This window comes from Dipodomys spectabilis, unplaced genomic scaffold (assembly GCF_019054845.1).
Source record: "Dipodomys spectabilis isolate Male_0828 unplaced genomic scaffold, ASM1905484v1 ptg000034l, whole genome shotgun sequence".
NCBI lineage: Eukaryota > Metazoa > Chordata > Mammalia > Rodentia > Heteromyidae > Dipodomys > Dipodomys spectabilis.
In genome coordinates this window covers 1,577,081-1,599,245 of record NW_024870711.1, presented here as the reverse complement: position 1 = coordinate 1,599,245, position 22,165 = coordinate 1,577,081, and the positions used below count along the sequence as shown (strand labels likewise).

The window sequence follows — 22,165 nt, the reverse complement described above, 5'->3', positions numbered from 1 at the left end:
TCAGTTTAGCCCTACCAGAACTCTACCGTTGGGAGTCATACTGCAGTATGAGAGCAGTACCCAACGCTGCGTGGTCTGGTCCTCAGATCTCTAATCATGGCAAACCAGAAGTAGCACCCTCTATTCTCGTCAGAAAGAGAGAAGGAAGGTGGGTCTGAGCATATCTGCTCCCCTATCCTCCCTAATCAAAAAGAGGGTATAAAGAGCATTTTAGAAGGGGAAAAGTCCTGTAGAGTTCCTTGATAAAAAAGGTCAGTGATCCATGAAAAGAAATCCTCAGGGGAAGAGGATAAAAACCAGTTAATATCATAAAGAAAAGTCAAAACAAACAACTCAAATTCACAGGACAAACAAAAAGGGCCTATAGACATCCCAGGATAATTAACACAATTTCAAACGGGTTTCACTCCAGGGACCGCCAATGGCTCCCACTAACACCTTAGGGGAGCTGGCGGCAGGGAGTTCTGGCTGTGTCCTGCTCTCCCACAGTCCACCTCTGCACGGGTACCTAGACAAATGAGGTGAGGTGACTTACCTCCACAAAGGCAGAGAGACTCCTGGGATGCAGAGATGGGGACTGATATCTCCTGCTCAGGTGTCAAAACCTCCCTTGGAGTCCTCCGGGGGGGCCCTGGAACGTCTCGAGGGTTGCTTCTCTTAGAGGCTCTGTGGAAACTGACACCTGGGAGGGAGAGGCCAGCTGTCCCCAGGCGTCCAACCCAAGAAGGGTCTCCCAAGTGCCGGTACGCATGATCTTGCTAGGGCCTCCAAAATGTTGTATCCCAATCAATGAGAAAAAAAATGAGGCCACAATTAATAAGACAAATTATAGGAGTCTTTAATGTAAAAGCCAATGACTACACAGATGCATAGACTTCTTAATGCAGCCATGAGACAGCTCAGATTCATTTATTTACTTATTTATTTATTTAGTGGGTCGTCGGGGCCTCAACTCTGGGCCTGGGCGCTGTCTCTTAACTCTTCAGCTCAAGGCTAGCGCTCTACCTCTTGAGCCACAGTACCACTTCCGGCTTTTTCTGTTTATGGAGTGCTGAGGAATCGAACCCAGGGCCTCATGCATATAAAGCAAGCACTCTACCACTGAGCCACCTTCCCAGCCCCCTCAGTCTTTTATTTTCATTTATTTATTTATTTGTTTGTTTATTTAGTCAGTCCTGGGGCTTGAACTCAGGGCTTGGGCACTATCCTTCTTTTGCTTGAGGCTAGCACTCTACCGCTTGAGCCACAGCACCACTTCTGGCTTCTTCTGTGTATGTGGTACTGAGGAATCAAACCCAGGGCTTCATGTTTGCTAGGCAAGCACTCTACCACTAAGCCACATTTCTGGCTGAGAGTCATTCTTGTAAAGGCAAAAGCCACATCCTCTTCAGAAAACCATAATGCATAGGGGTTTTTTGTTTGGCAAAGTATACACAGAAGTGAAAATGAGTGGGCTGGGAATGTGGCTTAGTGGTAGAGTGCTTGCCTAGCATGCATGAAGTCCTGTATTCGTTCGATTCCTCAGTTCCACATAAACAAAAAACTGATAGTGGTGCTCAAGTGGTAGCTAGCTTTGAGCAAGAGAAGCTTAGGGACAGTGCCCAGGTCATGAATTCAAGCCTCAGAACTGGCCAAAAAAAAAAGTGATGAAAATGAGCATTATGATAAACCTAGACTTATTTCCCAGAATACTGGGCAGATGAAACTGTTTGTTTGTTTATTTTGCAGAAATTGCTGAGCAAATAACTTGTGGTTTTTTGCAGAACTTGCTAAGCAAATAACATATCTGGGGTCAGGGGCCTTTCTCCTTGGGACACAAAATGGTGTCACTTCCGTCAGGCTTCAGGTTTAAAGACATAACCTGCTTCAGGGGGTGGGGGATGTACGGAATGTGGGAAACAGCACAGCCTGCCAGGGATGGGACCATCGGCCAGACCCAGGCTTGCACAGAGATCCAAACTGGGTTCAGTGAGTGTGTCAGAAGGAGCTTGTTGAGAATTAAGAAATGTAGAGTAAAATCAGTGCCATCGTGAGGATATTTAGGACTCCAGCCAGCACAGCACGCACTCCATGTGCGCGAGCATCCTGAGGTATGCAGAATGCCAAGAGAGGGACCCTAGCCCTTAGTCATTTAGAGGAAATGCTCACCAGGGACCTTGGAAATGACATATTCCTGGCCTAGGATGGAGTATCTTTCTGTGACTAGCCGCTGATTCCTCATTCGGGATGTCTGAACTGGAGCGGAAGAGATAGCAGCCAATTGCTTATTCCTTCCACGAACAGTTGTCAAGCGGGCAGAACCTGTCTGTCTGTTGGGAGTGGGGTGGGGTGAGTTTCAGATCAGTGATGACAAGAACGTTGGTGCAGTAGCCCTGGGAAGAGTGGAATGAGCTGTCTCATTAGACGAGAAACAGCTATAGATGCATCTGGGCAAACGTCTGCTGAAATGTTGATGAGATTCCCTTTAGGAGGCCTGTCCTCTTGGAGTCTCTTCCCTCCCAAAATCTCCCTCCCAAGGCTGGGGAAGTGAGCATGGTAGGGGGACTTTGCCCAGCTGCTGAGGATTCTGGGTAGGTGGTGGAGGGGGCTGGCATGGGGGAGCAGTCATCTGAAACTTCAGAGCAAAACCCCAAACGTTAGAGGAGCAAAGGCTGGCCTTTACAAGGAAGGCCAGGAACAAGCTCAAAGCTAAAGACGCCAGTGGAGAAAGCAAGGTCAGGGCTCACCTGGAAGCTAGACTGGGAGCTGTTGCCAAAGCCAGCCCAATTGCCCTTGGCTTCCTGGTGAGCAGAGAGCCAGGAATCAAGCCAGGGCCTAACGGCCCCGCCAGTGGCTCACAGGAATTCTGTGGCCTATTTTTTTTTTTTAAATGAGATTCTATAGCTTAAATTTGAAGGCAATTCTAGAGTGTTTTGCACAGGTACTTGGGATATTTAAAGATGAATTCTTAGAGACTAACACGCTTCAATGCTAACAGTTTTGAAAATTTATCAATTTCAGTAAGATCATTTTATATTTGTTTACCAGTCACAAACAGTTGTTTGTGAAAAAGGTGGTGACAGACAGTATTCAATACTTGAAAGTATTAATAGAAATGTTTCAATTACAAATAAGGAAAACAGAACAAGGCTTAAATAAGTATTTCCTGTCCTAGAAGTCAGTGACAGAACTCATTCTGTTAATGTTTATTTTTGTTATTGGCTTACATCAGTTGTAAAAGGGTGGGAATTTTACTGTTCCATCTCCATGTTAAGTTGTATTCCAATCAATTTATCTTGTTAATATTTAAAATATGGTTGAAAACATTTAAATTTTATGGTTCTGGACTCCAAGCAAAAGACTAAATAAAAACACAATCGGTATCCCAGTAGTTTTCTTTTCTTTTTTTTTTTTTTTTGTCGTCGTGGGGCTTGAACTCTGGGTTTGGGCGCTATCCCTCAGCTCTTCAGCTCAAGGCAAGTGCTGTACCACTTGAGCCACAGCACCACTTCCGGTTTTCTAGTGGTTTATTGGAGATAAGAGTCTCATGGACTTTCCTGCTTGGGCTGGCTTTGAACCGTGATCCTCAGATCTCAGCTTCCTGAGTAGCTAGGATTACAGGCGTGAGCCACTGGTGCCTGGCTCCCAGTAGTTTTTTTTTTTTTTTCCTTTTGCTTTTGTTTTTGTGCTGATAGTGGAGCTAGAACTCAGGGTCTGGGTTCTGTCCCTTAGCTTTTTCACTCAAAATTGGCACTCCATTTCTGGCTTTTGTGGTTAATTGGAGGTTGGCTTCGAATCTGGATTGTCAGCTTCCTGAGTCGCTAGTCTTGCAGGTGTGAACTATAAACCCCTGGCTTAAATAGTTTCTTGGTTTAGTTTTTCCTGGCTTTTTGCTTACTTGTTTTTGTTTTGTGTGCTGGTCCAGCTTCTTTTGTTCAACAATAGTGCTCTTCCACCTGAGCCACAGCTCTACTTCTGGCTTTTTTGGTAGTTTAGTGGAGATTTCCTGCCTAGATAGCTTCAAACCATGATCCTCATATCTCAGCCTCCTGAGTAGCTAGGATTATAAATGTGAGCCACTGGCTCCCAACTTTTTTTTTTTTTTGGTAGGTCGTGGACCTAGAACTTGGGGTCTGGGCACTGTCTCTGAGGTCTTTTGCTCAAGGCCAGTGTTCTACCATTTTAGCTACAGCACCACTTCTGATTTCTTGGTAAATTGGAGATAAGAGTCTCACTGCCTGGCGCTGGTGGCTCACGCCTGTAATCCTAGCTACTCAGCCTCCTGAGTAGCTAAGGTTCAAAACCAACCCGGGCAGGAAAGTCCGTGAGACTATCTCCAATAAGTGGTGCTGTGGCTCAAGCAGTAGAACGCTCACCTTGAGCTGAAGAACACAGGGACAGCTCCCAAGCCCAGAGTTCAAGCTCCATGACTGAGAAAAAAAAAGAGTCTTACTGACTTTCCTGCCCAGGCTGGCTTTGAACCACGGTCTTCAGGTTCAGCCTCCTGAGTAGCTAGGATTAAAGCTAGCTGGTGCCTAGCTTTTAAATGGTATTCTTTAAGTGGCAGTCAACCTGTGCCTGGACCCAGAGGATTCTGGACACTATCTTTGCTGAGTGAAATTTTCTGTGTCATGGAAACACTGACACTTGTTCTCTTTCTTCTAGGAAATTATGCAAATATTCTCACAGTGTTCTCTCAGAGGACAACTTTATAGTCCTGAAAAAATACGAGCTCTCTGGGCTTAACCAAGAGGAATTAGCCGTACTCCTGGTCCAGAGTGACCCCTTTTTTATACCTGAGGTAAGTGGTGGCTTCCCAGTTGAGATGACAGGAGAGTACTGTGTTGGAGAAGGCACAGAAAAACCTCAACGCCAGCACCAGGGCTCCGAAGGTGGCAGTCAAGGCTTTGCTGAGATGTCTGGGATGTGATCTCCTCTGACGGGCTGCCAGGAACCCAGTGTTAGCAAAGATGAGCTAAAGACATAATGGTAGAAATAACTGTATTACTTCAGGGTGATTTCCTGGAGGAGGTGGCCTTAGAAATGATGTTTAAAAGAGAGGTGGAAAGGTGAGAGTACAGATTGGGTGTTGTATAATCGGCTCCTCTACCCTAAATAGAGTGATTCAAATGAAATCTATGTATTTATTTCTTACTTAGTAGTTTAGATCAGATTATGCACAGGCCAAGTCTGGCCTGCCATCTGATTGTATAAGTGAAGGTTATTAAAACACAGCTACATCTTTTTACATATTGTAACCTACTAGGGCAAGTTAAGTAGTTGTAACAAAGGCCAAATTCCTTGCAAAGCATACAGTATTTTTCTTTATTATTATTATTTTTATTATTTTTTTTTGTGCCAGTCCGGGGGCTTTAACTCAGGACCTAGATGCTGTCCCTGAACTTCTTTTTGCTCAAGGCTAGACTCTACCACTTGAGCCACAGTATCACTTCTGGCTTTTTCTGTGTATGTGGTACTGAGGAATCGAACCCAGGGCTTCATGCATGCTAGGCAAGCACTCCACCACTAAGCCACATTCCCAGCCCAAGCCTACAGAATTTACTGTCTAATCCATTACAGAAAAGTCGGCCAACTCCTGTTTTACCTGGGTAAGGGCAGGCAGGTAGGCTGTGTGGTCAGCAGGTAAACCCTACGATTTCATCCAGGACTCGGGCCATTATGTCCTCTCTTGTTACCTCTAAAATATGTCTTCCTTCTCTAGGTACAAGTTGTTCTCATTTGTCACCATTTTCTAGGCAGCAGAAATGTAAAGAGGAAGTTATTGAAATGCATGCAGTTTCCTTTTAAGATGTGACCTGGGCGGGTGAGGTGGCTCATGCCTGTAATCTATTTGGGAGGCCAAGATGTGGAAGCTTAAGGTTTCAGGCCAGCCTGGGCACGAGACTATCTGACACTCCATCTCAACACAGACATGGTGATTCATGCCTGCCATCCTAGCTACAAACAGAAGCAGAAAATAGGTCAACTGCAGTATAGATGTGGGCCCAGACAAAAGTGAGACCTGATCTCTAAAGAACTAGTGAAAAAAGGATGTGAGGCATACATAACTCAGCAATAAAGAGCCCAGTCAGGCTGGAACTCTTGTTCACATCCCAGAACCACCCAAAAATAAATAAATAAAAACAAAAAGTGACGTGAACATTGTATATCGCTCACATCCCATTGTTCAGGGTTTAACACATGGCCTATGTTAGCCGAAAGGGAGCTTGGGAAATGTGGTTTCTTGCTTGATGCCAATTTGTCTACCTAAATCTGGGAACTTCTATTACTAGAAGAAAGATAGGGACAACCATAGATAATTACTATTTGTTTATTGTGCTGGGCTTGGACTCAGGGGCTTCTCACTCCCAGCTTTTTTTTCTCAAGGCTGATGCTCTACCACTTGAGCCACACCTCCACTTACAGCTTTTTGCTGGGTAGAGATGAGTGTCACAGATCTGCTTGCCCAGGCTGGCTTTGAACTGGGATCCTCAGATCCCAGTCTGTTGCACAGATGGGATCATAGGCATGTGCCACCAGCACCTGGCAGTGGTGGCTGATTAAATTTCCTCTACCATAGACATGCAGACTTCAGGATTAGAGGATGCATGCAAAGCATGGTATCTGGCTTGAGAGAAATCCTTCAGTAGAGAAGTTTGTCTTATTCTGAAAGAGAGGTCCAGCATAGAATTCAGAAGCACTACCCATGTGGGAAGAAAGCTATTGAGGACTTCTTGAGGATTAAGCACATATTTACTCAGCTCAATGCATTTCCCTCATGACCTAAAAACTGAGAGATGCAGGAGGCTGAGATCTGAGGATCATGGTTAGAAGCCAGCTTGGGCAGGAAAGTCCATGAGACTCATGTCCAATTGAAAAAAAAAAAAAAAAAGCTGGAAGTGGAGTTGTAGCTCAAGTGATGGAGATCCTGAGTTTAATCTCTAGTATTACAAGACAAAAAACTTGCAGGGATGGGAGAGGAAAAAGGAGGGAGAACAGGGTTGATATGAATAAGAAGCATGGTACCACTAACCTGACTTAAGGAATTGTGATCCCTTCATGCAACTACTTAATAATAACAATTAGAAAAATAACTTTAAACACACACGCACACACAGAGTTGAGAGATGATTTTCAGTTGGGCACTGAGCTCAGGATAGATATATCATACATCCTGTAAGAATCTATTAGGGAGCAGGGTGCTGGTGGCTCATACCTAGCTACTTAGGGAGGCTGAGATCTGAGAATTATGGTTCAAAGTCAGCCCAGGCAGGAAGGTCTATGAGACTCTGATCTCCAATAAACTCTTCAGAAAAAGCCAGAAGTGGTGCTGTGACTCAAGTGGTAGAGCGCTAGCCTTGAGCACAAAGAGATTCAGGGACAGCACCCAAGCCCTGAGTTCAAGCCCTAAGATTGGCCCAAAAAAAAAAAAAAAAAAAGAATCTATTAGGGGACTATACCCCTTTTCCTGTATAATTGTAGCACCCATGTTTAGTGAGTGAGGTGGAAAGTACTTGTCTGAAGCTTGCTTTGACTTTGAGCTAATAATGAAATTTCCACTTGCCTATGGTCAGGATGGAGATCCCAGGCTGGGAAAGTCATCATTTCCTGAAGGAGGTGTGAACAGCTGGTCCCTGTGGTTACCTACCTAACTATTGTATGCTTAGCCTAAGATCCCATTTGAAAATGATGGGCAAAAGATCTAACCCTAGGGCTGGGAAGGTGGCTCAGTGGTAGAGCGCTTGCCTTGCATGCATGAGGCCCTGGGTTCGATTCCTCAGCACCACATAAGCAAAAAGAAAAAAGCCGGAAGTGGTGCTGTGGCTCAAGTGGTAGAGCGCTAGCCTTGAGCTGAAGAGCTGAGGGACATTGCCCAGGCCCAGAGTTCAGGCCCCACAACCGGACCTAAAAAAAAAAAAGATCTAACCCTAACCCTAATCCTAACCGAAGCTTTGAAGCCTCAAGCTCTCAAGCCACAATTGACCAAAAACAACAACAACAACAAAAACCCCAAAAGAGCCAAGTACTGGTGGCTCCCTCCTGTAATCCTAGCTACTCAGGAGGCTGAGATCTGAGGACTGAAGTTCAAAGCCAGCCCGGGCAGGAAAGTCCATGACACTCTTATCTCCAATAAACCACCAGAAAACAGGAAGTGGTGCAGTGGCTCAAGTGGTAGAGCACTAGCCTTGAGCTGAAGAGGTGAGGGACAGAGTTCAGGCCCAGAGTTCAAGCCCCATGACTGACTACAAACAAAACAAAAAAACCAAAAAATTTATTTTAATTAAAAAATGTACTTTAGTTAAAAAAGAACATTTTTGTTTTAATTTTAAACTTCTTTTAATAATTTGAGAAACTTTAATGTTATGCCCAGCAGAGACCAGATTTTTAATTCCCCAACAGTTACACAGGTAAAACATATATCCTAATGTCCATCAGGGGCTTGAACTCAAGGCTTGATCTTGCTGGGCTTTCTTTCTCACAGCTGATACTATACCACTTGAGCCATGCCTCTATCGTAACCTTCTTTTTTTTTTTTTTGCCAGTCCTGGGGCTTGAACTGGGGCCTGGGCACTGTCCCTGAGCCTCTCTGTGCTCAAAGCTAGCACTCTATCACTTGAACCACAGTATCACTTCTGGCTTTTTCTGAGTAGTTTATTAAAGAGTCTCACAGACTTTCCTGCCCTTACTTGGCTGGCTTCAGCCTCCTTAGTAGCTAGGATTAAAGGCGTAATCCACTGGCACCTGGCTCTATCCCAGCTTTTTGCTGGTTAATTAGAGATGGAGGCTTGAGGGCTTTTCTGCCCAGGTTGGCTTCAAACAGTGATTCTTCAGATTTCACCCTCCTGAGTAGCTAGAATTACAGCTAGAAAGCTACTGGTGCTCAGCACATATATGTCCTTGTAAGTATAAAGTTGATATTCAAAGCTAGACTTTCATCTTTAGGCTTCTTTATAATGTGGGGCTCACTTTGGGTCTTGTTTATAGCTGGTCATCTGAATTTGATTTTCCCAAGGGTTATTCTATAAGTTTTTATTGTGAAAATACTGTACAGAGGGGTTACAGTTAGATGAGCAAGGTAATGAGTACATTTCTTACCAAGCATTGTTGCCTCCTTTGTTTTTCCCTTACCATCCCTTCCCTCCCACCTCCACAACTACACTCTCCCCTCTTTTTCCCTTCCCTTTCTTTCCCTTCCCTCCTCCTCCTTCTCCTCCTCCTCCTCCTCCTCCTCCTCCTCCTCCTCCTCCTCCTCCTCCTCCTTTCTCCCCCTCCCCTTTCTCCCCCTCCCCTTCCTCCTCCTCCTTCCCCTCCTTCTTGTTGGTCATGGGGCTTGAACAGTGGTTCCTGAGCTCTTTTGCTCAACGTTAATGCTCTACCACTTTGAGCTACAGCTCCACTTCTGGTTTTCTGGTGGTTTATTGGAGATGAGTCTCACAGACTTTCCTGCTCAGACTGGCTTTGAACCCCAACCCTCAGATCTCAGCCTCCTGAGTAGCTAGGATTACAGGTGTGTCTTCAGCACCCAGCTTCTTTCTCTCTTCTTAACTTTATTGAGACAAGGTTTCAATATACAGCCCAAGCGGCCTAAGACTCACCACGCAATCTCAGATTCTCAGTCCCTTATCTTAGTCTCCTGAGTATTGGGGTTACAAGTATCTGCTACCATACCTGGCACCACTGTCCCTTAATTAGTCTGCAGGTCTTGAGTTCTGACTCAAATAAGTCATCACTTCAATGCATCTCATTGAAGATTGTGGAAAGTGTGTGCTGGTAGTCTGTAATCCTAGCTACTCAGGAAGCTATGATCTGAGGATTGAAGTTCAAAGCCAGCCTGGACAGGAATGTCTGAGATTATCATTTCCAATTAACCACCGAAAAAAAGCCAGAAGTGGAGATGTGGCTAAAGTGGTAGAGCACCAGCCTAAGGGACAGGACCTAGCCCCTGAGTTCAAGTCTCAGTACCAGCACCAAAAACAAAAAAGAGAAAAAAAAGTGAAATCGCATATCCTCACCCTTTGCCTGCCCTTTGGTCTTTACACGCTTCAGAAATGTCTCTGCATTGAGCCTTCCTGACAGTGTGTGGCAGCTACAAAGAAGTGTTTTGTCTCAGGCAATGAGTGTTGTGTCTTTCTTCTGTAGATCTGCAAAGAGTACAAAGGGGAGGGACGCAAACAGACGTGCAGCGAGCACGCAGCGTGTGAGAGGCTGCACATCTGTGAACACTTCACCCGCGGGAACTGCAAGTACCTCAACTGCAACAGGTCCCACAACCTGATGGACAGAAAGGCGCTCGCCATCATGAGGGAGCATGGCCTGAGCCCAGAGGTGGTTCAGAACATCCAGGACATCTGCAACAACAAGCATGCTCGCAGGAACCCGCCCCGCTCTAGAGGTACTCGCCCAGCCTTAGATAAACCCACGAGCTGTCACATAAACAGGTTCTATGGAATCAGCCCCATGACATTAGCTCACACCTATAATCCTAGTGTTGGAAACACGTGACCTTCTTGTGTCAGAAAATGAATACAGACAACAAGAGATATAGGAGATATTGTTAAGGCAATTTACTTCTCCCCAGAGCTAGACAGGCATACCAGGCAGGGTGGTCTGCTTGGTTTTTATCCTAACCCAAAAGGTGACATTGTCCCTTCTTAAGGAGTCAAGTTTATGATTGGAGGAGGTTGGTAAAGTCTGGAAAGTTCCCACTCAAGGGGGAGTGGTCTTTAACTCTGTGGGTAAAGACTCATACTCTTTAACATAGCTGGCTGGTCACAAACAACACAGATGATAGTTATAATTGAAGTCAAGAAGCAAATAATTCCAGGAAATATCAGTATATATTTGTGACTGGTTACAAGTTGGAGGCATTTCGGCTTGACAGAAAAGATGGCTTTTTCTCACACTAGCTACTCAGGAGATTGAAATCTGAGGACTCCATACCAAACCAACCCAGGCAGGAAAGTCACTGAGACTCTTTATTTCCAATTAATCAACCCCAAAGCTGAATTTGGAACTGTGGCTCAAGTGATAGAGTGCCACTCTTAGGAAAATGCCCAGGCTCTGAGTCAAACCCCAGTAACCCACTAAAAAAATATTCTAGGAATTGAAAGTACCACCTCTGTAATTTCTGGGACCTGTATACATTCAATTTTCTACATTTTCCCTTCCCAAACTTTGTCCGTTGAATGCGCTGTTTAATCTAATTGCAATCAGCATATATATGAGTTTGCAATTTGATATTTTTTGCTTGGCAGAAAAATGTTTCAGATTTTTCCAAGGTTAACTATTAAAGCTGTGTTTCTCCTCTCTCTCTCTCTCTCTCTCTCTCTCTCTCTCTCTCTCTCTCTTTCTCTCTCTTTTGGTCAAAGGGCTTAAACTCAGCCTCCTGAGTAGCTAGGATTATAGGTGTGAGCTACCAGTACCCAGCTTTGTTTTTCTTCTCAACAGAAGGAAATACATTGGGTGTGTGCGTGTGTGGGTGCATGGACACACACACATGCTAGTACTGAGGCATGAATTTAGAGCTTGGGTGTTTACTGCTCCTTAACTTTTTCATTCAGGGCAGGCACTCTACTACTCGAGCCACTCCTCCACTTCTAGCCTTTTGCTGGTTAATTGGAGATGAAAGTCTTGGCTTTGTCTGTCTGAGCTGGCTTCAAACGTCAGCCCTCAGATCTCAGTCTCCTGTGTAGCTAGGAGTACAGGCATGAGCTAGTGGTACCTGGCAGAACAGATAACAGCACTTGGAAAGCAAGGCTGGAAAAGCAGAGGAGTCGCAGTGGTAGAAACTGAATGATGTGAGCTTTTCATTTTCATTATTTGGTTATTTTGTTTTCCTCTTCCCAGCTCCCTTGAATCATAGAGCCCCACCGGCATCACGAGGTCGAAGCAAAAGTAGAGACCGATTTTTTCAGTTCAGCCAAGAATTCAGTTCAACGGCTTATAAGCCCTGCACACCCAGCCTGGGTGCCACGAGTTTTTCGCCTTCTCTCGAGGATGGTATTAATAATCTTGAGGAGGAGTTCAGCTGTCTGGGGCGTGAGGATCTGGCTCAGTCTTCCTCAGCCTCAGCTAAGGTGGCCAGTCTAGGAGGAGCACCTCAAGCAGGAGGAAGCCAGAGAGCATCAAAGGATAATGGTCCCGACAGCTTCTTTTACAGGAATCCTTCTGATTCAACATCCAGCCAGGCTGTTTCTAGCTCTCTCCTTGGTTTTACAAAAACACCTGAAGCCATAACCTCCAGCAAGAGCCTGGGCATTGTTTCATCAGATCACGTGCATGTCAAAGGCAGGAGTGGAACTCAAGACATCCAGCAAGTCCTTCTTAAAAATAAGGCCAACGGAGTGGCTGCAGATCTAACTTCTCTAAGATCTGTCAGTTACAGAGCCGCAGCCATCAATGATCAAAGAGAAGTAACACTGTCTGGGAACCATCTGAACAATGGAAGTACTTTCTGGGATCTCCAGACCACTGGCCAAAAGACTGGTGATGATAAAGACCCAGGATTGACATTTTTGAATGGTAAATATGGAGCTACATACAACACACCGAAGCACCGACTCACTCACATTATGAAGTTACTAATGCAGATCAATTTTGTGTCACAGGTTTGGGCTTAAAAACAGCAGTCACTGGAGAAAAAGATGCATTCTATTTGAGAAGTAAGGGTCCACGAAGCCAGGTCCCAGCCACCCCTGGGGAAGCCACTGCTTCTGCAGGAGTCAGCATGCTGCCCCAAGCACCTCCACCTTCCTCCGTCAGAATTGGAGACTATGGGGCCCAAGGCTCCGCCCACACTCCTGTGAACTCCACCAATGAGCTCTCAAGAAGGTCTACAGGTTCTGCCCAGAGTAAGTCCCCGGAAAGAGGGATTCCCAAATGTTGCCTCTATAGCAGAGGGGAGAGAGAGAGAGAGAGAGAGGGAGAGGGAGAGGGAGAGGGAGAGGGAGAGGGAGAGGGAGAGGGAGAGGGAGAGGGAGAGAGGGAGAGAGGGAGAGAGAGGGAGAGAGAGAGAGAGAGAGAGACCAAACCATGGAACCACATAGAAGATATGGCTGGCTGCATTTACTAGAATTCAGATTAGCACAATCATAGTGTAAGACATCTGGACCTAGGGTCCATGTTTTGTTCTACTGAGTGGCTGAAACCCACATCTTTTCTTGAACATGGTCCCAATTTTGGAGGGACTCTAGGGAGCTCTCAAGTTGAGCTATGAGACCACAAAAGAGTTAAGAGGTTGGAAGGCCACCTCATCAGTACACAGAAGGCTGAGAACTGGACCCTGGAAAGGTTGAAACAGATAAAGTAGGTTATTGTCTAAGTTATGTCTAAGTTGCAGTCTTTTCCCCAAAGCAGTAAGGGAGCCAGTTATTCATTATGCACCCAGACTCTGGGTTCATCTCCATGATTGTAATAACAAAATAGATGGACGTCTTATTTTCTGCATGTACCTATGGTAACCTTCCCTGTACTAACCTAAGTAAATAGGCTTGCTTATGGGAATTGAATGAGCCTTGAACCTTGAGCTCTGGTCCCTAGGTGTTCTACTCTCTCTGTTCTCATTTCTTCGTTCCAGTATCCTGTTGTGTTGTTCCAGGTTGCGGGAAGCAACAGGGAATCATTGCTTTTCATGGTGAGACCAGGTTACCTTATTAAAAAAAAAATTTAATGTGAAACACTTATGCTCTTGTTTTACAGATTCTATGTCTGGGATCTCAAGTATCACATCTACAATGAATAATGCTGGCCCAAAGGAAATTTGTCTAGACCATCTGTATATGGGTTGTAAAGTGAATGGTAAGTGACAGAACTTCTGCTATGAGCACAGGTATGCTAATATTTGCTCAAGCATTTCCTGTCACTTCTTTTAGGGAAATACCCAGAGATGGAATTGGTAATTAGATATTTAATTGTGGGCAAACCATTTTCCATAGTGGATGGGTCATTCTTCATCCTCACCTGCAGTGTACAAGGTTGCACATTTCTCCACATGCTTCCTAGGACCAAGGAGATAAGTAAGACACACCTCTGTTTCTGTCCCTGAGATGGAAAGCCATTTCCGGAGAGGATAAACATGGGAGGAAAGGCCGTCCATAGGCTGGGGCCCAGATGGAATGAAAGGAGAAAAAGGAGAAAGCTACTTAGCACAGGCGTATTCTCTCGGTCTCTGTCTCTGTCTCTCAATCTGTCTCTGTCTCTTTCTCTCTCTCTTTCTCCCCTTCTCCTTACTTGTCCCTTTTCTTCCCTTCTCCTTTCTTTCTCTCCTGTCCCCTCCCTTCCTCCCTTTCCTTTCCTCTTTCCTTATCTTCTCCCTCTTTCCTTTATCCCGTACCCACTTTCTTTCTCTTTGATAGCAGCCATTCTAATGGTAGGGATGGGTACTTAACATTTCTTTATCAGCCTCTGCTTAAACTGCCAGTCTGGGGCTTTCCCTGTAGTACCTTTTTGTGTTAAAGCAGTCACATACCTTTTGAACATTTCAAAGCAATGTAAACTTAACAGGACAGGGAAACAAAACACACCCAAACAGCTATTTTCCATATTCCTGTGTCAGGGGCCTCTAACATCTACCTCATTTTTGAGTTTCATTTGATAGCCATTCCCCACCCCTACCCCCCATGGCTACCCATGCTGCTCACACAAAGGGGACAAAGCTAAGCAGTGATGCAATCTTCTTCCTAAGGTTTCTGATTAGAGTGAGGCTTCACATCACCCAGCAGTAAAAAGAGCTGCATCCAGTTGGGCGCCAGTGGCTCAAGCCTGTAGTCCTAGCTACTCAGGAGGCTGAGATCTGAGGATCGCAGTTCAACGTCAGCCCAGGCAGGAAAGTCCGTGGGACTCTTATCTCCAATAAACCACTCAGAAAACCGGAAGTGGTGCTGTGGCCATGTAGCCACAGAAGGGAAAGGTTGGCAGAGCATGGAGAGCCAGCGGTGAAACTCGGTTGAATTTTGTCTACACCTGTAGACCTGTCTCTCTTTCTAGGCAACTGCAACAAAATACACTTTCACCTGCCCTACCAGTGGCAGATTCTGATTTCCAACACCTGGAGGGACTTGCCGGCCATGGAGCAGATCGAGGAGGCCTACTGTGACCCTCAGAAGCACAAGTAAGTTCGTGACTGGCCTCTGGCTTAGGAAATTCAAGCACAGTGCTAGGCTTATGCTACATGGAGCCTGGCTAATGCCAGGAAATGCTGGAAATTTTGCTAAGACAAATGAAATGGACAGTGATATGATTATGCATTCAGTTGATACCAGCTGTGTGTCCTGCAGAAAAACATAGGACAGAGGGCATTGCATTCATTTTAAGAGTTGTTAAAAGTATTAAATGAGGCCAAGCTCAGTGGCTTAGGAATGGAGTTTGGGAGGATTGTGGTTTAAGGCCAACCCTGGCAAAAAGTCAGAAGACCCTATCTCTGTCAACAGCTGTGTGTGGGATGGTCTGTCTTTCATCCCAGCTATGTGGGAGGTGGAGTTAGGGAACGGGAGATAACAAGACACCTCATGTAAGCAGGGATTGTAGTGCAGGTTGGCCTGGGATAGAAGACTCCATCTGAGAAATGGCAGAAGCAAAAACGATAGGGGAGGGCATGACTCAAGTGGTAGATACAGACAAGAATTCAAAGAATAGAAAGGAAGGGGAAGAGTTACTAAGTGATTCAGAACAAATGAAACTTTGACTTAATTGCATTTTTTTTTGGGGGGGGGAGAGTTAGTCATGGGGCTTGAACTCTGGGCCTGGGCGCTGTCCCTCAGCTCTTCAGCTCAAGGCTAGCACTCTACCACTTGAGCCACAGTACCACTTCTGGCTTTTTCTGTTTATGAGGTGCTGAGAAAGTGAACTCAGAGCCTCATGCATGCGAGGCAAGCACTCTACCACTGAGCCACCTTCCCAGCCCCTAATTGCATAATTTTAAAACGTGGTTTGAGCTGGAGGCGTGGCTCAAGTGGTAGAGTACCTGCTAAACAAGTGAAAGACCCTGAGTGGAAACCTCAGTATCACACTCCCCTTCCCAAAATAGAGAGCACATGATTTGGATAATTCGATATCCTAATGCAAGAATTTGTTATCTATCCCTCCTTTCTTTCCTTCCGCCCTCCCTCCTCTCTTTACTTCTTCCTTTTCCCCTCCTTCTTTCCTTTCCTTTTCCCTTCCCTTCCTCCCTTCTCTTTTCCTCTCTTCCCCCTCCTTCTTCCCACTCCTCCTCCCTCAGCCTGAACCCACAACCTTGCACTTGAGTGCTATACCACTTGAACTATGACCCTGGCCCTTTGTATTTTGTTTTTGATTTTGTCAGGACTAGTCTAGCAATCATCCTAGTAATGCCTCCTAAGGAGCTAAGATTACAGGCATTCTATTATACCCTGCTTCTACTTTATGTAGCTATATTCTTTATTATACATTAGCTAAGGGGATAGTTTGCATTTCTCCTTCAGGGATGGAATGGATGGTACTCACATGACTGTATTTATTGGTGATGTGCAGGGATGTGAGATGAATTCAAGTTTCACAGGGAAATTCCTTGGTGGTGGTGGGGACCTAAATGCCGAATTCCTCCTATGCAAAATACAGTAAACTTTGGGTAGAGATTCTTTGTTGCCAAGTGCTACCAGTAGAGGGCAGCATTGGATGTGCTCTCCTTTCTAGGATAACTATCTTGAGGCTTGAACTCAGGGCCTTGCACTGTCCCTTAGCTTTTTCACTCAAGGCTGATGCTCTACCACTTGAGCCACAGCTCCACTTCCAGTTTTTTGTGTGGTTAATTGGAGTTTTGAGTCTAATGGACTTTCCTGCCGAGGCTGTCTTTGAGCCATAATCCTTAGATAGGAGTCTCCTGAGTGGCTTGGATTACAGGTGTGAGTCTCTGGTGCTCAGCTGGCATCTATTCTTGATCCCAGTGAGCATCATCCTCCCTGTTCCCAATTTCCTATCTTTATTACAGCAGCAGTTCCCAAACTTTTTCATCAAACTCTTTTTTTTCATTTCTGTCTTGCTTGGTTTTGTTTGTGAGATGGTTAGAGCTATGGTCTGTAGCCTGGGTTGTCCTTGAATTTAAGATCCTCCTGTCTGGGCCTCTGGAATGCTAATGTTTACAGATGTGTACCACCATGCTAGCTTCAACATTCTTAAACTGTACTATGATCCCAATGTCTTCCTACTTCTGTGAATTATAGGTCTTGTATTAAAAAATTAAACTGTGGCTCAGACCTGTAATCCTTGACTTAAAGCCATGGGGGGGGCAGGGGGGAAGGGGGACTGGGAAAATTGTGAAACCTCTATCTCAACCAATAAAAGCTGAATGTGGTTACGTACACTCATTTGAGCTACATGGAAAACATGAATAGGAGTATCACAGTCCAGGCTAGTTTAGGAATAAAGGGGAGTCACTATTCAAAAAAATAACTGAATGCTGCTGATCACATATATGGTATATAACATGTGAACACCGTTATATGTTACAGACTGTGATAGACAATTTGCTCCAGGAAAGTTAGAATGAACTTGTGATTTTAAATGAGCATCATTATTCCACAATACTGTGAAATTCTGGAAATTATGTAATCACTTAGTAACAATTTAAAAAAAAAAAAAAAGAACCTCGGGGAAGGGAGGGAGGGATGGTAGGGGGAAAACAATGGAGGGGGTAAAAAAAAATAAAAATTAAAAAAAAAAAATAGGTAGAGTGCTAGCCTTGAGCTAAAGAAGCTCAGGGACAGTGCCCAAGCCCTGAGTTCAAGCCCCAGGAGGCAAAACAAAACAAAAACAAAACACAAAAAACAAAAAACTAATTTCTCGAACTTCTGTGCTGTCATTAGAGGACAGCAGAATATAAGAAAGTGAGGGGGCTGGGAAGGAGGCTCAGTGGTAGAGCGCTTGCCTTGCATGCCTGAGGCCCTGGGTTCGATTCCTCAGCACCACATAAGCAAAAAGAAAAAAGCCAGAAGTGGCGCTGTGGCTCAAGTGGTAGAGCGCTAGCCTTGAGCTGAAGAGCTGAGGGACAGCGCCCAGGTCCAGAATTCAGGCCCCACAACCGGACCCCAGAGCGCTAGCCTTGAGCTGAAGAGCTGAGGGACAGTGCCCAGGCCCAGAGTTCAGGCCCCATGACCGGACCCCAAAAAATAAAAAAAAAAGTGGGTCCTGCAGGGCCCAGGGAACCTTTCATTACCTTCTTCTTCCTTCTCAGAATTTCAATAGGGAACCGTGAAATCGATTTCAAGAAGATGATTTGTGATTTTCATCCCATCCGACGCCTCTCCACCCCTTCCGCTGCCGTCCCGGAGCTGGCCAATGCTGTCTTCACCACCAAATGGCTTTGGTATTGGAAGCACAAATCTGGTAAATGGATACAATATGGAGCAGAGGTGAGTGCCAGTCCTACTGAAAAAGGCCCTTATGTACACGTGCCAACATTAAAATCCCAAGCAGCTACTAACGAAATATTTGGAGTCAGTATGCCTCCCCATGGGAAGTGCACATGGAGGAAAGCACGTATTTGTCTCTTCCCATCTACTCCAGTAGGTCTGGGAAACAAATGGATGAATTGCCTTTGTGTGTGTGTATGTGTGTGCATGCTGGTACTGGTGTTTGAACTCAGGCCGAGGAACTGTCTCATAGTGTTTTCATTCAGATCTCAGCCTCCTGAGTAGCTAGGATTACAGGTATGAGCCACTGATGACCAGTTCGGATACTATTTCTTTTTTTTATTGGTTGGTTGTGGGACTTGAACTCTGGGCCTGGGCGCTGTCTCTCAGCTCTTCAGCTCAAGGCAAGCACTCTACCACTTGAGCCACAGCGCCACTTCTGGTTTTCTGGTGGTTAATTAGAGATAAGAGTCTCACGGACTTTCCTGGCCTGGCTGGCTTTGAACTGTGATCTTCAGATCTCAGCCTCCTGAGTAGCTAGGATTACAGGCACAAGTCACTGGTGCCCAGTGATTTGTGTGTGTGTGTGTGTGTGTGTGTGTGTGTGTGTGTGTGTGTGTGTGTCCTAGGACTTGAACTCAGTTCTCAGAGTTCTGAGTGGGGAACCTATACACCTTCACTAACAAAAATAGGTGCATATGCTCCCTCTGGGAAGCCCCTCACAGCCTGGCTTGGGAAGTGAAACACACTCCTGTTCAAATCCTTCAGCTGAAATAAAACTACAAACTAGCACAGTAGAGACTGCCTAAACGCCAATCCTGAAGTCTTCATCTTTTTTCTTTCTGTTTAATTTAACTGAACTAGTATGACAACCAACCCAGTTCAGACATCGACTCTTCCTACCTGGAGTCCTTTTATCTGTCCTGTCCCAGAGGAGTTGTGCCATTTCAGGAGGGTTCGAGGAACTTCGAGCTGAGTTTCCAAGGTGAGTTATATGTCCTTGGAAACCAGAACATCCTGCACCTGTGAGAGAGGGAACAATTGAGAAACATAGCCTCACTCAGGGTCATGGCCACACCAGGGTAAAGGTTTTGTGTGGGTGTGTATCTGCACGCGCATGCAAGCACAAACTAGGACCTGAGAGCTGTCCCTGAGATTTATCTGCTCCATGCTGACACTTTACCACTTGAGCCACAGCTCTACTTCTGACTTTTTGCTGGTTAATTGGAGATAAGAGTCTCATGGACTTGCCACAACTGGCTTTGAACCACAGTCCTCAGATCTCTACTTCCTGAGTAGCTAGGATTATAGGCATGAACCACTACCACCTAGCTTAGGTGGATATTTGTTGTTGTTGTTGTTTGTCGGTTATGGGGCTTGAACTCTTGGCCTGGGCGCTGTCCCTCAGTTCTTCAGCTCAAGGTTAGTGCTCTACCACTTGAGCCACAGCACCACCTCTGGTTTTCTGAGTGGTTTATTGGGGATGAGTCTCGCGAGGGCTGGGAAGGTAGGTCAGTGGTAGAATGCTTGCCTTGCATGCATGAGGCCCTGGGTTCCATTCCTCAGCACCACATGAAAAAGACCTCAGGACCAACAAAAAAAAGTCTCACCGCCTTTCCTGCCTGGGCTGGCTTTGAACCATGATCCTCAGATCTCAGCCTCCTGAGTACTGGGATTATAGGCATGAGCCACCAGTGCCAAGTTTTGTTTTGTTTTTTGTTTCATTTTTTTTTTTAATCTTCAAGAAGGCTACCAGTTCCAACCCATAATCACTTCTGTCTGCTTCAAAGCAGCTTAAGTAGTTGCTGTTTGTTATCTGAGTGCCTTAGTTCTCCTCTTTTTCTGACTTCCGTGTACAGATTTGGTTAATTTCTAAATGTACTTTCACCACTTGATAGCAGAATCTTTTAATTAGGGCAACGAAGGATCTAATTTTTTCTTTTTTTAATTGGTCATGGGGCTTGAACTTGGCCTGGGTGCTGTCCCTCAGCTCTTCAGCTCAAGGCAAATGTTTTACCACTTGAGCTACAGCACCACTTCCAGTTTTCTGGTGGTTAATTGAAGATAAGAGTCTCATGGACTTACTTTCCTGCCCAGGTTGGCTTTGAATCATGATCCTCAGATCTCTGCCTCCTGATTAGCAAGGATTACAGGTGTGAGCAGCAGTCCTGGAGAGCAATTGTGCAAATAGCTTCTGAAAAAGGAGCTATCTATCTATCTATCTATCTATCTATCTATCTATCTATCTATCTATCTATCTACCTATCTATCTATCTATCTGTCCAGTCCTGGGGCTTGAACTCAGGATCTGGGCACTGTTCCTGAGCTTCTCTGGCTCAAGGCTAGCACTCTACCACTTGAGCCACAACACCACTTCTGGCTTTTTCTGTTTATGCAGTACTGAGGAATCAAACCCAGGGCTTCATGCATGCTAGGCTAGCACTCTCCCTCTAAGCCACATTCCCAGCCCCATTTTTATTTTTTTAAGGCTAGTTTTTGGCTTTTGTTTCTTAAGGGATGATTCAGACAAACGTTGATTCCAAGACGCAGAAGGATGTCGTCCGAAGGCCGGTGTTTGTTTCTTCGCGGGATGTGGAGCAGATCAAAGCAAGAGCAGTGTAAGTGTTCTGAAGTGCTCTTAGAACACCTGCAGATGTGTGCAATGTTCTCAGCCTCCTCATCAAGTGCCTCTGGCATCTAGCTCATCCTGTGTTCTTGGAAAGCTGCTTACATTCCACTGTAATTTTTCCTTTTTGTTTTTGTGTTTTATTTTTTTAGTCCTGGGGCTTGAACTCAGAGCCTGGGCACTGTCCCTGAGCTTCTTTTGCTCAAGGTGAGCACTCTACCACTTGAGCCACAGCACCACTTCTGGCTTTTTCTCTTTATGTGGTACTGAGGAATCAAACCCAGGTCTTCATGATGCTAGGCAAGCACTCTACCATGAAGCACCCAGGTCCATGACAAAAAAAAACCAAAAACAAAAAAGACTACATTGCTTATGAACATTTTTGGAGTGGGATTTCTCCCCCTCCCCAGATGACTAAAGTATGATTATGCGAGAATCAGCCCTCCCCCTCCAGCTGCCAATCACGCCAGGCCGCAGGGCGTCAAAGGGCAGCTTGGTGGGGGTCCGCCACTGGATATAGGGAGGAGGAGGATCCCGGGAGGGATAGAAGGGAGGGAGGGACGCTGTCCCTGGAGCAGATCAGTGCCCAGGCTCTCCTCAGGCCTGCGTAGAGGTCCAGGGAGACCTGGGCTGGAACAGAGGCCCAGGCGGGCGGATAGGCCTGAGGACACCCACACAGGGCCAAGAGGAAGAGGTGCAGGGCCGAGGAGGCCTACGCTGGGCCCAGAGGCCGGTGGAGAAGCTCGCTGAGAGGCCGAGAGGCCTGTGAAGACCCAAAAGGCCTGTGAGAGCTGGAGAGGCCCGTGGTGAGCAGAGAGGCCTGCGGAGAGTGGGAGAGGAAACCGGAAGTGGCGCTGCGGATCAAGTGGGCTCCAGCTCACTTGAGCTGAAGAGCTCAGGGACAGCACCTAGACCCAGAGTTCAAGCCCCACGATGGACAAAGAAAGTTGGGGAGACTCAGCTAATGGTTGTACACTGTGTTAAATGCCTGTGGTCTACAATGACCTGGGGAAGCACAAGGAGGAAGATGACAACTCAGGCCAGCCAGGGTAAAAACCAAACACTCCCTCATAAATAACCCCTGGAGAAAGGGCTGAGCAGTGGCTTGGTGGTAGAGTGCCTGCCTGCCTGCCAAGCACAAGGCCCCGAGTTCAAGCCACAGCACCTCCAAAGGAAAGGGAAAACAGACTATTTT

General features: G+C 45.8%; 1 protein-coding gene across 1 annotated transcript in view; it reads left to right on the top strand.

Moving 5' to 3' along the window:
• Positions 1-22,165, top strand: part of Zc3hav1 (zinc finger CCCH-type containing, antiviral 1) — a 51,285-nt gene that overhangs the window by 18,000 nt on the left and 11,120 nt on the right. Inside the window, exons 2-10 of the mRNA XM_042677224.1 lie at positions 4,645-4,780; positions 10,120-10,372; positions 11,827-12,501; positions 12,588-12,830; positions 13,678-13,776; positions 14,965-15,088; positions 18,167-18,344; positions 19,209-19,329; positions 20,860-20,962. Coding sequence (XP_042533158.1) covers positions 4,645-4,780; positions 10,120-10,372; positions 11,827-12,501; positions 12,588-12,830; positions 13,678-13,776; positions 14,965-15,088; positions 18,167-18,344; positions 19,209-19,329; positions 20,860-20,962 — 1,932 coding nt within the window. The remainder of the gene's footprint in view (positions 1-4,644; positions 4,781-10,119; positions 10,373-11,826; positions 12,502-12,587; positions 12,831-13,677; positions 13,777-14,964; positions 15,089-18,166; positions 18,345-19,208; positions 19,330-20,859; positions 20,963-22,165) is intronic.